The sequence below is a fragment of the Drosophila guanche genome, unplaced genomic scaffold, assembly GCF_900245975.1.
Source record: "Drosophila guanche unplaced genomic scaffold, DGUA_6, whole genome shotgun sequence".
NCBI classification, from domain to species: Eukaryota; Metazoa; Arthropoda; class Insecta; order Diptera; family Drosophilidae; genus Drosophila; species Drosophila guanche.
The window spans coordinates 3,347,050-3,366,393 of record NW_022995743.1 but is presented as its reverse complement, the minus strand read 5'-3'; the positions used below and the strand labels follow the sequence as shown (position 1 = coordinate 3,366,393).

The 19,344-nt window shown below is 51.7% G+C and overlaps 2 protein-coding genes across 9 annotated transcripts in view; one reads left to right on the top strand and one right to left on the bottom strand.

The window, feature by feature from the left end:
• The window catches only part of LOC117592665 (myeloid leukemia factor), a 50,281-nt gene that overhangs the window by 15,506 nt on the left and 15,431 nt on the right, over positions 1–19,344 (bottom strand). For 2 of the 8 annotated variants that reach the window (XM_034286609.1, XM_034286612.1), the window contains 13 exons: positions 18,105–18,816; positions 10,725–11,441; positions 9,923–10,666; positions 9,076–9,783; positions 8,839–9,011; positions 8,344–8,431; positions 6,409–7,729; positions 6,214–6,346; positions 4,923–5,091; positions 3,069–3,114; positions 2,124–2,998; positions 1,646–2,063; positions 1,147–1,513 (listed from right to left, as the gene is read on the bottom strand). In XM_034286609.1, the coding sequence (XP_034142500.1) occupies positions 1,147–1,513; positions 1,646–2,063; positions 2,124–2,998; positions 3,069–3,114; positions 4,923–5,091; positions 6,214–6,346; positions 6,409–7,729; positions 8,344–8,431; positions 8,839–9,011; positions 9,076–9,783; positions 9,923–10,666; positions 10,725–11,441; positions 18,105–18,816 (6,471 nt within the window). Of the gene's footprint in view, positions 1–1,146; positions 1,514–1,645; positions 2,064–2,123; positions 2,999–3,068; positions 3,115–4,922; positions 5,092–6,213; positions 6,347–6,408; positions 7,730–8,343; positions 8,432–8,526; positions 8,659–8,838; positions 9,012–9,075; positions 9,784–9,922; positions 10,667–10,724; positions 11,442–11,658; positions 13,300–13,545; positions 14,320–14,541; positions 15,325–15,404; positions 17,321–18,104; positions 19,330–19,344 lie in introns of those variants that run through there. The other 6 variants (XM_034286610.1, XM_034286608.1, XM_034286611.1 and 3 more) reach the window with 6 other exon arrangements.
• LOC117592670 lies at positions 3,310–4,907 on the top strand. The gene is made up of 3 exons (XM_034286630.1): positions 3,310–3,495; positions 3,557–3,750; positions 3,819–4,907. Exons 1-3 carry the CDS (start codon positions 3,359–3,361, stop codon positions 4,859–4,861), a joined length of 1,374 nt encoding a protein of 457 aa, XP_034142521.1. The 5' UTR covers positions 3,310–3,358; the 3' UTR covers positions 4,862–4,907.

Sequence of the window (19,344 nt, the reverse complement as noted above, 5' to 3'; positions counted from 1 at the left end):
ACAATGACACTTTCACGCTCACTGTTGCTGTTGCTGTTGCTGTCGCTGCTGCTGCTGCTGCTCGCGTTCCATTTCCATCGGAGCACACACAAAAACAGCGACAAGTGGCTGGTGCCCTGTGCATGGGCGACCCCACAACACTCGCGCCCTGCCTTATCTATAAGTTATTTTATCTACGTGAATGTAAACGATATTGATACACCTTAAATGCAACAATCCATTTGCCTCGCCTACCTTCGACATTGCTACTGCTACTGCTGCTACCGCTTCTATTGCCTAACTAAACCAGGTTGTCATCTGGGGGAATTCTTGGACCTGATGTGAGCCGCTTGAGCGCCACTGAACGAGTGTTTCATTCCTCGTCGATCGGTTGGACGGGAGCATGGCGCATCGGATTGGGAGGCGGCATGCGAACGGGCTGGGCAGCGACGCCTCACTAACATTATCGTTTCGCATGCAGCTCACATGCGGCAGTATTTCAATCTTTTGGGTCTCTGTTTTCAATAACTGATGAACAACACACATGGCTGTGTACATGTACACATATGTAAATGAGCATGCCTATATGTATGAACAATCATTATTATTGTTATTGTCTTCTCCATCAAGGTGTGAACAAATCTAAAGCCATGGCTGAGGCTGAGACTGAGGCTGAGGCTAAGGCTTGAGCCTGCGGCAAGGCAATAAAGAGAAATTGAAAGCAAGTTCAGCCAGTGTCAAGCCTCATTTTTTGATACACTAACAAATGGAACGTTTAAACGGCAGTGATTCAGTGACTCTAAAACACGCTGCGAAAACAGCACGCAAAACGGAACATTGCAATGGATTGGTATTGGTGCGAATCACTGCAGTAATGCACGTGTACGTGAGTGGCAGAGAATTTACCTATTCACAATAGATGAAACAAAATGACTTTAAAACTGTGCTGGCAGCTTTCTTCTTTGCTTTGCAAACATCTACTCCCAGTCGTAATACCCGCTGCAAGAGCATAACACCACACTCAAATGAAGAGCTCTGTTTGGGAGATGGCAGCTATCCAAATTCTCTGGGTTCCACAAACACACACAAACACAAAAACGCGTCAGCGAGCACCCGAACCACTTAATGTTTATAGGGCCTGTTGTTTCCCCCTCCCTGCATACGCACCGTCATGTTTAGTGAGTCATCCATATCTTCGGTGAGCGGCTTTCCATTGAGATACCAGACGGCTTCCGCTTCGCAGGGGAAAACACGCGCATAGAAAAGCGCCTCCTCCCCCGCACCACAGACCACGGGCAGCGGTGTCTTCAGTAGTTGGATGCACTCTTGGTCGTTTTGGGACAGATCACGCTCTAAGACGCACAATTCCCCGCTACTGCTGCAGTCGTAGCTGCAGTCCAAGGTGGAGTTGTTATGGATCATGTCCGTGCTTTCGTTGGGGGACGTAAACACCTGACAGCTGTATGTGCCCGAGTCAATGTCAAATGGATCGTTCAAGCGCAGGCAGAGGCAACCATTGCCGTGATCAATGTAGCTGCGAATATATAATTAATAAACTTTTAGTAAATGCCAGCGATTACAGGTAATACAATCGAGAGAAACGCCAGCAATCGCTTCTCAGATCTGATTCGTGGGATAATCTCTGGGCCTGGCATTCCATACTCACTTGAACTCGTCACTATCTGGTAGAATTTGCCCATTACGTAGCCAAAGGTAGCTGTAGGGCTGGTCGCAGTCGATGGTGCAGCACAGATCGATCGCCTCGCCCTCCACTGCTTTGGTAATCTCGGCCAGGGGCTGCGCAATGACGGCGCGACGCTCCGACACTTCAGTGTTGGGTTCGTGGAAGGTAACGCTCGTGGCACTGATCAACGGATCATGATCGCCGCTTATGATGCAGGTGTAGACGCCCTCGTCCTCGTGCGTCACATTGTCCACGATGAGCATGGCCATTGAGTCCTCCGGCTGCAGCAGAATGTGCACTCGGTCCGTGGGCTCTAGCTCCACGTTGTTGTGGTAGAAACGCACCGAGGGCACCGAGGAACCTCGATAGCCACTTGCCAGTGCCATGCGTCCGCCAATGGCTGCAAGATGCGAGATTTACATGGAATTTGGAGTGTAAGGAGGGAAAGTGATCCACTTACCTGTGGATGGACCCATGATGCGTCTATGTAGATAGGCATTGCGGCGGGAGGAGGAGGCCCGAACACTACGCACAGAGGGGGACTTGGAATAGCGAGAGCTTCGAATGACGTCCAGCCGTGCGGTGGCCTCAATGCGCCCAAAGTCGTTCTCCAGAGTGATGCGGTAGAGGCCCGCATCGTCAAAGCCCACCTCATCGATCTCAATGAAGCGCAGATCGTCCACTTCCTTCACAGCTATGCGTGTGGTGGGTGTCACAATCAGTCCGTCCTTGTCCCAGGTGGCCCACGGAGTGGGATGGCCCCCGATGGCACACTGAAAGCGCACGCTGTCACCCTCCTCGACGACGCGGTTGTAGGGAATGGCAAGGAATTTGGGAGCTGTGAAGGCATTTCGGGCATCGCTGCGTCGCCGCTCCGCCACCCCAGACAGATCGATGCTGCTGGTGCGGTACGACAAGCGTCGCATGGGCGAGAAGCTTCGATTGGGCGTCGATCGTGGCGTGGAGCGGGGCGTCGAGTGGGCCGAGAGCAGGCCGCTTGGCCGCGTCAGTTGGCGACTCAGCATGTTCTCCTTCTCCTCGGGCACATCCACGATAATGCAGGCCGACGAGAGCGTCCGTCCCACCGAGTTCTTGGCCACGCAAGTGTACTCGCCCTCATCCTCGGGATAGACGCGGGGTATGCTCAGAATGGCCTTTGTGCCGTCATACGACATCACGTAGTCCTTGTCGCCGGGCACCACATGGCCATCTTTCTCCCAGATTATGTACGGCTCGGGCATGGCCTCCACATGGCACTCCAGTGTAATGGCGTCGCCATCGCAGCACCGCAAATTTCTCAAGTTTCTGACGAATCGCGGGAGTGTCTCGATGTTGCTGCAAGTTACAATTATATATAATTGATGCACGAATTGCATTGCGTATGAGAGAGCGGAGCGTTACTCACCCATGTCGCGTGTGAACCTTATCCATGCGGCTATCTTTAAGTATATCTGCGAAACGAAACGGAAATTTTTTAAACAAGCCATGCGATACCCATAAGATGCCAATTGGCAAGCAGTGTAAAGCAGTGCAAATGATGCATTCAGCCACTAACCAAATGATTCAGCCCTGGCTGCTTTTTTGGTATTTTGAAACCGCGAAGGTATAATTCGGTATATTTTATCGATAAGTCCGCGGTCACACTGGTATTTATAGAAGATCTCAGAAAATTGCAATTTTATAAATAATTTAATAATGAAGGGGATAATTATTGTCCCCATGGACATAGATCCAGGGTTCCGCAAGGCAACCATCCACAACTTGCCCACCCTCAACAGTGGAATGGTGTATAACTTTTGCCTGGCAGCAGCCTCCGGGAAGTCACAAAATATGTAAGCAACCTATCGCTATCTCTCTCCCACACACATTAATAATAGAATTTCTGGTCCATAGATCGACGGATAAAAATGATCTCCTAACAGACTATGTGCAATTGCGTCAGCAGGGCAGCATCTGCGAACTGAAAGCAATGGTGTTCTCCACAGCTGAGTTTGACAATACGGACACACATGCCAATGTGGCCATCAAAGTGCTCGAAAACCCGCGGGCCATTGCGGAGGGGCAGTGCAGCCGATGCCCCGAATCTGGTAGGCAATCTGGAAGTCGTTGCTTTCGCAGCATAAATTTTAATCAGACAATCTCCCACCCTTAAAAGCGTGTCCACACATTGTAGCCTTTATATTTTGGCTACTCCACAAGAGCACGGAGCGACAGCCCTCAGCTGTGGTGGAATTTTGGGGACATGAACTGAAATTGCTGGTACAGCCGGAACCCACTCGAGCCATTCCCATATGTGATATGATTCCCAAAGATGAGGTGCGTCTGCAGAGTGAGGCGAGCTCTCAAAAAATAAGCGACAGCGATGCACAGGCCTTCCTCTCGACAGTGCTGGAGGAAATAGCGATTTGCGGACGGGGATCGGCGCTGCACCGGCAGTGCGTGGAGACCAGCGATGAGTTTGAGACACTCTTCGTGCATCACGTGCTCTTGCGGGCAAACGAGTACAACATACACGATGTCCAGGGCTTTCGACAGCACATGGAGCAACAGGCACAGATCGGACTCCTCGAGAGCTTGAATGATGTGAGCAGGAACCAGTACAAGTCGCGGCTGTGGGTGGAAACGCAGTACATGCGCATTCGCTGCTCGATGATAAACCTGGTGGCCAAGCGGAAAACGGCCGAGGACGATGAGACGATCTATAACATGATGTTCTGCAAGGGACGCGACAGGAACACCGAAGACCGTATGCAGCTGAAACAGCACAAGCGATTCATTCTGAAGCAGACGGAGAAGCTGGAGAACAAAGAGTACGTCGAGTGCGGATTGCTGCTGCACGAGGACTATCCGTTTCTGTGCGCCACACCAGATGGCATCACAGATGACCACATTGTCGAGATTAAAGCACCAAAGTCTGAGGAGGATTTCGAAAGGTATTTAGAGGCTGGTGAATCGATAGCACCGAAGTACATGGCCCAAATACAGATACAAATGTTTGTGGCGAATGTCAGCAAGGCGCTCTACTGCGTGCTCAGTCCCATCTTCGAGACAAACGGGGCTCTGCACTATGTCTGGGTGCAGGCCGATCCCGAGTTTGTCTCTAGTCTGATCAGCATGGCCTGGGAGTTTTGGAGAGACATTGCCTTTCCGCGACTGCTCAATACCTATCCCCAGATAACCTATACACAAATTAGTTGATGCAGCAGGAGGAGCTGGAATCCCACCTTAATCTAGTCAATAAATTAAAAATTAATCTTACCTTTGGCAAATATTTGTAGCGATATTACAGCCTTGGCCTCGCCATGGCAATTGCTGGCTATGACAGAGTAGGTGCCGGTAAAGTCCAATTTGGCGCTTGGTATCTCCAGTCTATACTCTGGTCCGTCGCCAATCCTGCGGAAATGTGGCGCGTCCTTATAGTACTCCGGCTGCAGATAGAAGATGTCAAGATGTGAGTCAAGGTCACTCTGAAATATAAGCACAAGCGTTCGGTCTGCGTCTGTCAACAAGGAGCATGAATCACGACGGACGACTATCTTTATACAAATGTCTGAGGCCTGTGGCTGTGGCCTGAGGCTGGTTTCTATGCCTCGGACTTGTTGTTGTTGTTGTTGGATAAAGCTTATGGCCATATAAGCACAAAATTAAATTTCGAGACTGTCGAATAGGAAAACTGGTAACAGGTATACGCTCTGACAACTGATGTTGAATGGTGACTGCTGACGTTGACCTCCTCCTGCCTGCCTCCCTGCCGTCTGCCTGCCTGCTTCTGCTTCCTTGGTTGCACGTTGCACACGACGACGGACAGCTAGCCAGCCAGTCAGCCAGCCAGCCAGTACGTGTACTCGTAATAATTTTGTTTTTCCTTTTTGGCTCGTATCGTATAATTGTTTGTATCAGTTTTCGATGGCCTGAACAAGCCTGTTATTTGATATGGCCTGAACTTGAATTAGCGTTTGACAGCGAATCGGATTTATAAGATCTCTCTGTATTTGTGTGTCTCTTGCCTCTATGGTGGGTCTGGGAATGACGCATTTGTCCGAGTGCAGCTGTTTGTGCATTGCATTGTTCTTTCATCGCAACATTATAGCTTCACTGTCATATCATATTCCGTTTACCTTTGAGTACGATTCTGTTTTTCTTTTTGTTCTTTTTTTTCGACACTTTGTTCGCGCTTTTTGCGGATCAATACGAAACTTTCTTGGAATCTATCCGCACGAGCAACTGTTGCAAAATCCGAAAAATGAAAAACTGACGTCTGTGGGCCCCCTGGGAGTTCACTTTATATACGAAAAAAAAATACAGGCGGAAATCACTTTGCACTACTTCCTGAAGCCAGTAGGGCCCCCCACGTTCCTTGGTTCACCTCTATGAGAATGGGCGCGCGAGAAGGTAACGAACGCGTAACGGGCGTAACGGCAGCGATAACTGAATACGACCCACATTCGCTGGTGCCGTGAATGCAACTGACTGTCCGACTGGGTGGCTGTGGGGTGGTCGCTGCCGCTTCAACTGCTGCGCTTGCGCTTTTGACTCTCGCTCGTACTCACATTCAGAAAATCACGCAGCCAAACCACATCGGGCTTTGGATCGCCAACTACTTCGCAGAATATGATGACATTGTCACCCTCGTAGGCCTCACTGGAACGTGGCTTTACCACAAACAGAGGTTCCTTGGAGTAACTTGAAAACAGAAAAGGAACCTTTAAATATCTTTTCTAAGCTCTCTGCAGTGTTAAACTTACGGCAAATCGTCAGTCTTGATGCTGGGTATTTCCATTGAACGCTGCTGCACCATTGTGTGCTCCTCCTCTTCGATGGCCACGCGGCAAATGGTCTCCACTTTGCCGACCACATTGGAGGCCACGCACACATAGATGCCAGCATCCCGCACTGTGGCCTCGGCAATGATCAGCTCAACGTAACCATTGCTGTCCAGAGTGGCGGTCAGGCGACGACTGGGGCGCAGCCGCATGCCATTACGATGCCAGGTAACGCCCACTGCTGGGTAGGCCTCCACCTTGGTGGACAGGCGTATCTCTGAACCCTCGGGGAACATATAGAACGGATCGAGGGGCACATAAAAGTCGGGCGAGATGTAGGCACGAATGCCTTTGTCCACCACCAGATTGCAGTGGCAGGAAACGGAGCCCAGCTCGTTCTTGGCCAGGCAGGTGTAGGTGCCGCTCATGTCCAGTGTTGTGGCTGCAATCTCCAGAGTAAAGAACTGCCCCTCGGCTGTGATTAGATGACGCCTGTCAGCGTTGATTAGCTCCTCGTCCTTGTACCAGAGTATCTCCGGCACGGGATAGCCAACAATCTGGCAGGTGAGACGCACTGGATAGGTGACCTGTACCCGACGATCCCTCAGACGCATAGTGAAGATGGGCAACGAGTCGCCCACCTCAGCCACATTGCGCCCGTGCGCGATTTCCTTCAGGCGGGAATCCGCCTCGTACAGCCGCGAATCGGAAACAACCTGCAGCCGTGCAAAGGTGGAGACGCGGCCCTTGGAATTGGTCGCCTCGCAGGTGTAGCGGCCCGAGTCCAGATCGCTGACCGTGGGTATAGTCAGGGCACAGGTAGAGCCAATCTGTCGTATCCGCACGCGCTCCGAGCTGCTGCTCAGTTGAATGCCATCTTTGTACCAAGTTATCTGCGGCCGTGGGGCTCCTCGCATGTTGCACTGCAGCGTGAAGGAGGCGCCAAGCAAGGCCTTCACCTGGCCGGGCAGGATCTTGACGAACTCGGGCAGGCACTCGACGCCGCCTACCTGCAGAGTGGAGCTCGTCTGCACAGCCGGTCCCCAGCCGTAGCGATTTTTGGGCGTCACACGGAAGTGATACTCCAGATTGGGCTTCAGATTGAAAGCGTCGAAGGAGTTGATGGGTGTCAGTCCGAGTTCTCGCCAGCAGGCGCCACCCTCGTGGCCCACAATCCAAGCGTCCACCTTGTAGGCAATAACCGGAGCTGAGTTGGCGCTCACCGGCTTTCCCCATGACAGGGAGATGTGCGAGGGTCCAGAGTCAACGACCAGCGGCTCGGTGGATATGCAGCCAGGTGGATCTGTGTGGGTGTGCAAAACAAAACAAATGAATGAATGATAGTCCACAGATGGAAAATGTATATGAGTATATCAAAGAGAGATCCATCCAAATCCTCAAATCAAAGACAGCACACGCCCCGGAGAAATATTTTTTTATTTTTCTTGTTTTTCCACTACGTAAATGTATAAGCTGGATTGCTGTGCTTTAAATAATACATTATTTATATACGATAATAAAAGTAATTAAGTCAATCGTTCAGAAATACTAACAAAAGATAAATACACGAATTACTTTGTGTGTGTGCTGCTGCTGCAGGGTGTATCGATCGTATTGATCTATCGATCTCATTGATCTCACAGGAAATCTCTTTTGTCGTTTGTGGTTGTGGTTTGTGGCGGTACTTAAACCGATCTGCAAAAAGATCCAACCAAAGCTCTGGCATCATATCTCAAGAGAATGAACGCACACGAACAGACAGACAGACATAGGATGGAACGGACAACGAACGGACAAAGGAGTAAGACGATGATCCACAAAAGGGGTAAACAAAAAGGTTACAAGAAGGATACTTCGATCTGTTCTTTAATCGTTGGTACAGAGGGATACAAATTGGTCACACTCGAGTTCACTCACCTCTGAAATACGATGTGTCGCTGTAACTGTCCAGGGGTAGGCCCCAGCGTGGTTGCGTTGGCGTTGCTGAGCGTGCGCGTGGGTTTACCTATAAGTTTTGTAGTCAGAACGATATTATTATATTGCTTTGAATGAACACATAGAGAGAGAGAGAGAGAGAGTCAGGAAAGTTGACTTGTTGAATTATTAATTATAATTGTATTTGGAGTTGGATTTGTTGGTAGTTTGTTGGTGGCGGAGGCGTTCGAAATTTGCAAAATATATTTATATATGTTTAATTAATAAGCTTTATTCTTTCTTTTTGGGGATTTTAATCTAGAAGAAGAGAAGCAGAAGCAGAGAAAAGAAGAGAAATAATAGCAAAAGGTTAGTTAGCGAAAAGCATTTGGCACTCGTAGAGCACACAGAAACAGAGACAAGACATGGAAGGTACAGCCACAAGCAATAGCAAACAGAAACCACACAGACACAGATACATTATCCCAAAGATCTTACCGTGACGGTAACAAATATCCTGTCCGTGCCAAAGTTGTTACGTGCCACAACGAAATATGTGCCCGAGTCGGAGATTTGGGCCTGCTGCACTGTGAATCTGGTGTAGTCATCGGATACCTCTTGGCTGACACGATCCGATTGGGTGATGTCCTTGGTGCCCTTCATGAATGTGACTGCAACGTGAAACAATCGAATTTGATTAGTGGATATCCCAGCACACACAAAAGACTAGCTTACGCCTTGGTTTTGGATCGCCGGCAATGCGGAAGGCAAACGAGAAGGGATCACCCACGGCAATCTTCATTTCGGTATCTGGGCGCGACAGGAACAGCGGTGGTCGCTCCTCCTTGGGTGCACCAACAGCCACATCGATATTGACATGCGACTCGATGCGTCCGTATGCATTCGAAGCGCGGCAGGTGTACGTGCCCTCAACCTCGGATCCAGCTTTCATGATGGTCAGCGTGTAGACACCGCGCTCAGCCAGCGTCTGGACATTGGGTCCTTCGACCACCTGGCGGTCGCGCAACCATTTTACCTCGAGGGGTGTGGTTGTCTGCATGAACTCGGCTGAGATGGCCACAGTGCCGCCATCGCAGACGGTCTGGTTGCCCAGCGGCATGAGGAAGTGCGGCTTGTTGGGGTCACGATGGTAGAAGCCTGACGTCTTCTCCTGTGTGTACCGTTCGCGTCCCTTGAAGTCAACCTGATGAGACATCTTGTTCTCGGCTCCCTCATTGCGGGCCACGCACGTGTACACGCCAGAGTCCTTCTCGGTGGGGCTGTTAATGACCAGCTTGGCATAGCCATCAGCCTGGTCGCTCATCACGAACTTGCCATCGTTGTTCAGTATCTCGGTGCCCTTCATCCACACAATCTCGGGGCGTGGCTTGCCACGCACGCGACAATCCAGAACCAACTCATTCTCGTTTAGAGAATATGTGTCTGCAAAAAGTGAACAAAAACAAGGATAAGCAAAGGGTCAACAGAGTCAATGGAATTACAGAAGCGGTTAGCAGAACAGCAAAGATGTGGTGCAAAGGCGCAGGCGAAAGTTCTCCTTTTCGGGTTCTCCGGGCTCTACCTCGGATTGACTGCGTAAATGTACTTGGCTGTGAGGCTTCCTTGAAGTGCTTGTAGACACGCAACTGGGCGTGGGTGAGACTCTCGCCGAAATCGTTGCTGGCACAGCAGGTGTAGTTGCCGCTGTCATCGGCCACGGCTGCAAAGATCTCCAGGGAGGCTTCGCCGTTCTGGTAGAGCGTCTGATAGCGCGTGTCCTTGGGCAGCGGTTTGTGATTCTTTAGCCACTCAATGTGTGTGTTCTCATCGCCCGAAACTGCGCACAGAAGCCGTAGAGTGGCTCCCTCGGAAACGGTGCGATCGTGCAGCAGAGCGTGGAAGAGCGGCTTGGCTTTGCCCACGCTGCGACTGATGCGATCTCCCTCGCGATGAAGCTCTCCATTACCATTGACCTGCGCAGCTGTTGTGCTTAAATACGATGTGCTGCGTGACCAACTGGACAAATCCTGATCAGAATTGGCCAATGCATCCTCTGCACTGACAGTGATGAGGCGCTTAAGGGCAGCGGCTCTAATGGTGGTGCTGATCGAATCGATACGTTCCTCGTGCTCCGCATAGCAGGCAAAGATGCCGCAATCCGAGGATATGGGATTGCGTATGATCAGCTTACGCACTCCGCCGGGCTCCTCCATTGTCTTGTAGCGATTGTTGCAGATTGTGTGATCGTCGCGCATCCAACTGACACTGGGTCGTCCATGCACCTGACAGCTGAGCACAATCTCATTCCTTTGCGCATCGTAGGACTCTGGCAAGAACAAATACCAAGATTAGTAAAGGAAAAATCATGGATGGGTCAATCTCACCTGTTATGCCACTGGAGAAGCTCTCCGGCAGCTGTCCGTGACTCTGATCCAACACACTGAGCTGTCCCGCACTCTCCACGGTCTGCTTGCTGTTCTTTACGACACATCTGTAGTGGCCACTGTCCTCGACCCGCGCATCGTAGATCTCCAGGCTGATGGCTCCGTTTATGTTGTAGATCTTGTGCCGGGCATCCTTTGTCACTCGCTCATCATTGCGCAACCAGTGCACATCCTCGATGAAGCCGGTCACATAGCAAATCATCTGCGCCTTGTTGCCAGTGCCGATGGTCATGGTCTTCAGGCTGGTCTCCAGGCTGAGGCGCAGCTTCGCCTCGCGTGCCTTGGCCTTGGCTGCCGCATTGTCACTGGCAGCCGTAGTGGAGGAGGATTCATCATCCCTTTTGATCTCCTGAATAACCATATCAATTGGTTTCTTGTCAGCCGCTCGCTCGCGCACATAGTCGGAGGCCTGCACGAACTTGCTGATCTTCATCTGACCATTCTCGCTCTCAGCATAGCAAGTGTACAGGCCAGAGTCGTTGCTGCCAAAGCGTGTAATAGTCAGGAGCTTCACGCCGTCGCTCTGCTCTGCATACTGGTACTTGCCACCCTCCAGTGGCAGCAGCGTGTTGTCCCGCTGCCAGTAGATGTGTGGCTTGGGGCTGCCCGACACTTTGCACTCCAGCGTGAGGCTATTGCCTTGGGAATGGTACGCATCTGCAGCCCAAATGGATAATGGATGATGGGAAAGAGACAAGACACAATTCACATAAGACAGAATACAGATGGGAATAATCTAGGGATTAGATTTCCTTAAAGCTACATCTAGGAGTACAGTAGGACTACACTAAGCTCAAATATGAAAGGTGGAATATTCACGTGGACGCACTGGCGTGAGACACTCAAGAACCCACAAACGAGTAACGCGTCCTACCTTTGATGCCCACGACAAAGGTGGGTGGGATTATCTCCTCTTTACCCGTGCTGTAAACGAACAGGTTGCAAGTGCTAACGATTTCGTTGTCGGATCCCCTCACCCGCAGCGTATATTCGCCGGCATCCTCCTCTGTTACACCCACCAGATTCAGCCAGGCAATGCCGTCCTGCATGGACATCTTGCTCTTGGGCCCGAAGGCGATCGGCTGGTCGCCATGGAACCACTTGGCACTGGGCTCTGGGCCGTCAATGTTCACCATCCACTTGACGTTGCTGCCCGACTTGACGGTGCGGTTCGAGAGGTAGTTGCGGAAGTACAGACGCTTCCTTAGATCCGGTGGCATGGGCACCTCGCGCCTGGAGCTTGTCGCCTCCTCTTCGTCAGGCTTGGGCTTCCTGCGTCGTGGTTCACCGTCGGTTCCTGCCTCTCCCTCCTCGCCTTCAGCTGGTGGCTCCTCGCCATCGCCAGCAGGACGTGGTGGACGACCCTCCCTGGGCGGCGAGACGCGTGGTGCCCGAACACGCTTCTCCACGGTGACCATGTGCACGATCTCCGTCTTGCCCTCGCGATTCTCGGCCTGGCACACGTACTTGCCGCTGTCCGAGGGCTTCGGGCTGCTGATGAACAGCTCGCAGGTGCCATCATCGTGGTCCACCTGCTGGTACTTGTCGCTGTTCTCGATCTTCACGCCATCCTTCACCCACGTGACTGCGGGCGTGGGCAGACCGCGCACATGCACATCCAGCTGCAGCTCGTTGATCTTGCCGTGCAGCGTGTCCTTGATGTTGCGGGTGAATGTGGGGGGCACGTCGCCAGTGCCCGGATCCTCGAACACTTCCAGGCGGCACGAGGTGGACGCCTCACCGGTCTCATCGCGTCCCCAGCACTTGTACTCGCCGTTGTCCTCCGCCGTGGCGCTCATGATCTCCAGCAGGCACAATCCCTCGCTGTAGCGACCCCTGATCTTGGGTGAGTTCGTTATCTGCTCTCCGTCCTTGAACCACTTGACCTGCGGCTCCTTGGCGTCCAGGAAGCACGAGATCTTCACCTTGGAGCCCTCGGCCACCACACGATCCCTCATCGATGTGCTGAAGTGGATGACGATGTTCTTCTCGCGACGCTTGCTCGAAATACTGCCCGTGTCCGAGGCATAGTCCGAGGCGTAGGCCGATGAGGCTCCCTCCTCATCGTCCGCCTTGCGGCCACGTCGCTTGCCCTTGCCTCCCTCCTCGGCCTCAGCCTCAGACTCGGCCTCGGGTGCGGCTGCCACTGGTGCTGGCTTCCTCCAGTCCTCCGATGGCTTCTCTTTCTCCTCCTTGGGACGCAGCAGATTCTTGTCCGCATGAAACACGCCATGGATGTTGTCCGCAATGTGATGGGCCTTGCCCTCGAACAGCACATAATGCGAGATCTCCATTTTGCCGGCGCGGCTCTCGGCCTTGACCACATATTTGCCCGAGTCCTTGTTGTCCGGGCGATCGATGAGGAGCTCGCAGGTGCCATCCTGATGCTCAATCACCTGGAAGCGACCGCCGCTCTGGATCTCAATGCTGTCCTTGAACCACTGTACCTCCGGTGTGGGCTGGCCACGCACCGCCGTCTCCAGGATGAGCTCATTGGTGTTCAGATGATACGTGTCTTTACATACGGGAAAGAGGATGGCAGAAATTTGTATTATGCAACGACAGAGAGAGAGAGAGAGAGAGAGAAGACGACACCACAAACAACAGAATGGATTGCATAATGGTCGAGATGCGATCGTTGGCATTGCACAACCAACAAGCGATCAATGTCGGATGGCAGCTAATTATAGATCTCCCACCGATCTTATCTGATCTCGCACCCGATGGGAAGACAATGTAATGGTTATGCTTGATCCCTTACCTTTCAGCGAGCGAATAAACACGGGCTGGACATCGGTGTTGACCTTCGTCTCGTAGACATGCAGCACGGCCGAGGTGGTGATCTTGCAGTGTTCGTTCTGGGCGGTGATCGAGTACGTGCCCGAGTCCTCTGTGGAGGCGTTGACAAACTCCAGGACCGCCAGTCCATCGCGATTCATGTTGCGAATTTTCGGTCCGAAGGTAACATTCTGGTCATCCTTCTGCCACTTGAGCGTCGGCTCGGGACCGCCAATTACGGCCTGCAACTTGACCTTGGAGCCTTCGGCCACATAGCGATTGGACAGATTGACCGTGAAGTATAGCATTTGCTTGGGCGAAGGGTCCGGCATGCGGCTGCGTCGTTCGTAGCCGCCATCCCCACCGCCACCGCCCTCCTCTTCATCGTCCTTCTTCTTCTTCGGCCTGCTCTTGGCCTTGACACCGCCCTCCGCGGCATCGCCCTCCTTTGCGCCGTCCTGCATGGCCAAAGTGGAGAGAATACTCGATCGACGGGATGAGTGTGTGTCGACGACGACCGTGTGGGTGGTCGACTGAGTGCCCAACTTGTTCTGGGCCGTGCAAACATAGATGCCGTTGTCATTGACGGTCGGCTTGTTGATGATCAGCTCACAGATGCCGTCCAAGTGCTCGATCTGCACCACCCGATCGTCAAGCACCACGGGTATCTGGTCTTTGGTCCACGAGATGACGGGTCGGGGATTGCCGCGCACCTTCGTATCGAGAATTAGATCGTTCTGCGAGGCATGATATACATCTAAGGCAAAGGAAAAGGCATCCAATCAATCAATTCATCTATTTTCGTACACGGACGACCTCAATCGCGATCGTCGGACAACACACACGGACACCGCACAAACACGGACACATGTTTCACATATAGCAGTCGTGTAATCAGAACACTTAGGGACACAGTATATCCACAGAGACATCCACAGTGAGTAACATTGAGAGACGAGACGAGACGAGCAAAGAGTACCTCGCAGGGGCAGGGCGAATATGGGCTCCGTTTCGTCGCCATCGGTCTGTGCCGCATACACTTTGAAGTAGCAAGAGGTTTCAATTTCGCTGAGATCGTTCTTGGCCACGCACTTGTAGACGCCCGAGTCGGCAGTGGTGGCGTTTTCGATGGCCAGAATGGCTTTGCCCTCTTCCGAGAGGTTCTTAACGTTGCCACCAACGACCACCCACTTGTCGTCCTTCATCCAGCGGGTGCTGGGCGAGGGCCCGATGACGGTGGCCACAAACTTAATGGTGGATCCCTCGAGTGCCATGCGATCACGCAGCTGGGTGGCAAACGAGAGCTTTTGCTTGGAGGGCACCAGTGGCTCTGGGGAGGCACGCACTGGACGGAGGCGCGCCTGTTCGGCCTCGGCCTCGGCACGCCTCTGATCCGACTCAGCCATGGACTTGAGAGCCGCGTCCATTTGCTTCTTGGCCTGCTTCAAGCTGTCCAGTTGGATCCTGTCGCGGGCATGGAAGATGCCCGGCACATGGTAGTGCAGATTCTTGGCCACCTCCACGGTGTGATTGATCTGAGCCTCGCCAATGGAATTGATGGCCTTCAGCGTGTAGATGCCGCCGTCCTTGTTGCCGGGCTTGTAGATCAGCAGCTTGCAGACACCGTGTGCCTCCTCCAGCATGGTGAACTTGTAGCTGGGCTTCACCTGGAAGGCACCACGCCACCAAGTGATAACCGGCCGGGGCACACCATGAACATGGCACTCGATGGTCAGCTCATCGTCGCGCAGATGATAGTACTCTGGAAGAGGCAAAGAAAAGCTACAGCATGGCAGCATGGATTGCACCTGAACGCGAACACGCTCACTCTCCGACATATACCTTTGATGTACTGAATGGATGGGGGTTTCGGCTCATCCTTGAACACTTCGTAGATGGTGACAATGCACGAGGAGGTCACCTCGTCGTTCTGGTTCGAGATCACACACGAATACTCGCCGGAGTCCAGGATGTTTGTGTTGAGCACCTCCAGAACGAGAATGTTGTTATTGTTGAGAATACGATGGTTGCCATCGCGCTCCAGCTGCCGGCGATCCTTGAACCACTTGGCCGACAGCTCGGGCCCGTCGACGGCGCAGGCGAGGCGCACACTCTGACCGCACTCGACGGTGCGATCGGAGAGGAAGTTGATGAACTTGGGTCGGCGTGCCTGCTCCCGGCGATTCTGCCAGTCGGCGTCGCGCTCCTTCTCGCTGATGCGCTTGGCCATGCTGTACTTGCGCATCTGCTGCATGAACGCCTCACCCTCGATGGCGGCAATGCGCTGCCAGCGCTCCTCCTCGTGGGGATCGGGACGAACAAAGTCGTCGGAGGAGTCGCTGCCGCGTCGTTTCTCCTTCTTCAGGGGGACCACAACGTCCTCCTCTTCCTCGGCGAGTTCTTCGGGATTTTCTTCACCTTCCTCGAGATTTTCGTTGCCCTCTTCTCCGTAGCCAGCCTCATCGCCCTCCTCTGGTAGCTCCTCTTCCTCTTCGGCTTCCGCCTCGGCCTCCTCTAGAGCCCGCTGCTCGGCCTCTAGGCGTTCCTGCTCCTCCTGTTCCTCCTTCTCGGCCTGCAGACGCTTCTGGCGCTCCTCAAAGGTCTCGCCCTTGGGCTTGGCACGTGCGGCCGCCTCCTCGGCGGCCTTAGCAGCCGCCTTGGCTTGCTCCTCCATTTGGAGCACCATCTTGCTCTTCTTTGGCGGTGGCTTGGGTCCAGCCTGCTGCTGCTCGAACATCTTCTTGCTGGCCTTCTGGCCGCCACCAATCTCCAGCTTCAAGCTCAACTTGGGACTGGGTGACTTCTCCTTCTTCTCCTTCTTCTTGGGCGGAGCCTTCTTCTTGCCCTTCTTGACGGGCTCGTCATCGTCGAGATCCAAACTTTCCTCCCGGTCATCGAGGCCTTCAGCAAGATCATCGATATCTTCCCCGCCCGATGTCAAGTCGACGGACTTGCGCGCGACACGCGGCTTCCTAGCCTTCTTCTCCTTTTTCTTGGGCTTCACCTCCTCGAGGATCTCCTCCTCCTCGTCGACCTCCTCGTACTCCTCCACGACGTAGATAACCTCAACGTTCGACACATCCATTACGGCAGCGCGATCGATTACCGACAAGTCCGACGTTATGTAACGCACGGGCTTCTGCACATCCAACGGCTCGGAGATATCCATGACGAGGGCCCGATCGAAGACGGCAATGTTGCACGTGGTCTGGCTCTTTATGTCCCGACCCAGCTCGAAAGGAGTCTTCTCCTTCTCCTCGCGATTCAGGAAAGGCGTAATGCTGCGCCATGTAGAGGGCGTGGCACTGCGTCGAGTCATGTAGAGGCTGAACGGCGTCTGACTCCGGCCATGTATTGGCGTGGAGCTGCGTCCGCGTAAGCTGCCCGGAGTTGGTGATTTGAGTTTTCGCTTCTTTTGCGTTGGCACCTGCAAGGTGTCCTGCGCTGCTGGCGCCTCTGGTTCGGCCGAGGCCCGTGGCTCGATATCTCCATCCGTTTCTCCCATTTTGATTGGTTTCGTACCTTTTTTTCAAGGCGGTTTATGGAAGGATAACGTGGGAATGGAGTTCGTAATGGGTAACCGATAAAAATTATATCCGTCCGACTTTATATACTATCTATATGTATACTATATAGCCCGCAACGGTTCGATCGATAGTTTTTTAGGACGTGAGACGTCCGCTCGAAGCAAAAGAAGATTCACGACTGTCACCGAACGTGGTGAAATATTCGAAAATACATTCCTTCTCGAATCGAATCCAAACGAACCCCTCCGATCTCTTACGATCTCATCCTAATTCCCAATCGATTGTTAAGCTCAGAACTATTTTACGAATTCTGTTTTGTTTCGCCGCAAAGTGTTCGTTCGCACAATCACACGATCACACACATGCAGCAACATTCAGTGCCAAAATGCATTTCTATTTAAATAATTATTCACTTGAATGAATGCAGACAGTAAATGCAGGCAGTAAATGCATATGTAAATTCAATTATATAAATGCAGCGAATTAAGTGAGCTATTTAAATAGGTTTCTATTTAAATGCCATGATAATGGGGCTGCCTCATTTACCTTCAAAACTGAACACATGCCATATTTGCGAACCGAAAGTGCGAAACGATTTGTTTGGTTAGTCAATGTGCGAATCCAATACACGCACACGTCCTACGATTAGTGACTCTTTTATTATTACTATTTGCACTGATAATTCTCTAACCCATTTGCTCAGGAACTAGCTGTCAGCAACCAGAGAACATGCATTATTTTTCACTGAATATTTCTTAGATGCAAAACCCACTACTTCGATAAATAAGAATAAGCAATATAATAAGATTAATACTTAATCAAGAGCCTTACGCATACTTGCTTCCTATATATTGGGTCTATTTATATATACCTTACACATTAGGTGTACGTTGGATGCCAAGTCAAGATGCATAAATGCAAATAATTGAATAATTTGTCTTTAATTGAGTTTGAAATTTGGGCATTGGATCACTAGGTAGAATAGGTAGATCAGGGCACAATCGCCGCCACTTACCTCGAATGTTGCGTGTAAATATTGGCGGTGTGCCAAATTTGCTCGAAGGTGCTTCGTATATAGTCACAAGACAGCTCGTTTCGACTTCTCCATTTTGGTTGGACGCTATGCAGCGATAGATGCCAGAATCACTCAGCTCGGCCGATTTAATTTCAAGGCACGAGAGGCCGTCGTTCAATGTTTTCCTGTACTTGACTCCATTATCAATCGGAGTGTTCTGCTTGAACCACTCCACCCTCATCTCGTGTCCAGATAGTCCACAAGTCAGCTTAAGATCACTGCCGGTTGCCGTGTTCCGATTGGTTAGCTGGATGTCTACGGTGGGCTTACGCTTAGCACTGCGCGATTCCTTTTTATCCTTGTACTCGGAATCCATTGATTTGTACGATCGCATACTAATGGCGTCGGAAGGTTGTTCCACTCTTAGATTTCTCTCAACATCGCGCTGTGACTTTCTCTCTTCAACAATATTGTCTTCAGGGATCTTTTTGCTATCTTCTACCTTTTCTTCAGATATGTTTTCAGCAGCAACCTCAGATTCTACTACCTTCTGGGTCTTCTTTTCGGCAACCTTTTCAGCCTTCTTCTGTTTCTTCTCCTCGAGTTCTTGCTTCTCCAGAGCATTTGCTTTCTTGTCCTTAGCCACGGAATCCTTGACATCAGCCTTCTTGATTTCTTCAACCTTTTCTTCAGATATCTTTTCAGCAACAACCTCAGACTCTTCGGCCTTCTGGGACATGTTTTCGGCATCCTTTTCAGCCTGCTTCTGTTTGTTATCCACCAGTTGCTTCTCCAGAGCCTTTGATTTCTTGGCTTTAGATTCGGAGTCCTTGACATCCGCCTTCTTGCTTTCTGCAGCAGCAACCGCAGATTCCTCTGCCTTCTGGGCCTTCTTTTCTGCATCCTGTTCAGCCTGCTTCTGTTTCTTCTCTTCCAGTTGTTTCTCCTCGAGTTCTTGTTGTTCCAAAGCCTTTGCTTTCTTGGCTTTAGCTTCGATGTCCTTGAAATCTGCCTTCTGGCTTTCTTCAACCTTTTCTTCGGATATCTTTTCATCAACAACCTCAGACTCTTTGGCCTTCTGGTCCTTCTTTTTGGCATCCTTTTCAGCCTGCTTCTGTTTCTTTTCTTTCAGTTGTTTCTCCTCGAGTTCTTGTTGTTCCAGAGCCTTTGCTTTCTTGGCTTTAGCCTCGGAATCTTTGACATCCGCCTTCTTGATTTCTTCAACCTTTTCAGCAACAAC

Coding starts and splice junctions, on each gene's coding strand:
- LOC117592670 (XM_034286630.1), top strand. CDS start 3,359: ATGAAGGGGATAATTATTGTCCCCATGGACATAGATCCAGGGTTCCGC. Junction 3,496..3,556: donor TCCGGGAAGTCACAAAATAT/GTAAGCAACCTA, acceptor TCTGGTCCATAG/ATCGACGGATAAAAATGATC. Junction 3,751..3,818: donor CAGCCGATGCCCCGAATCTG/GTAGGCAATCTG, acceptor CACCCTTAAAAG/CGTGTCCACACATTGTAGCC.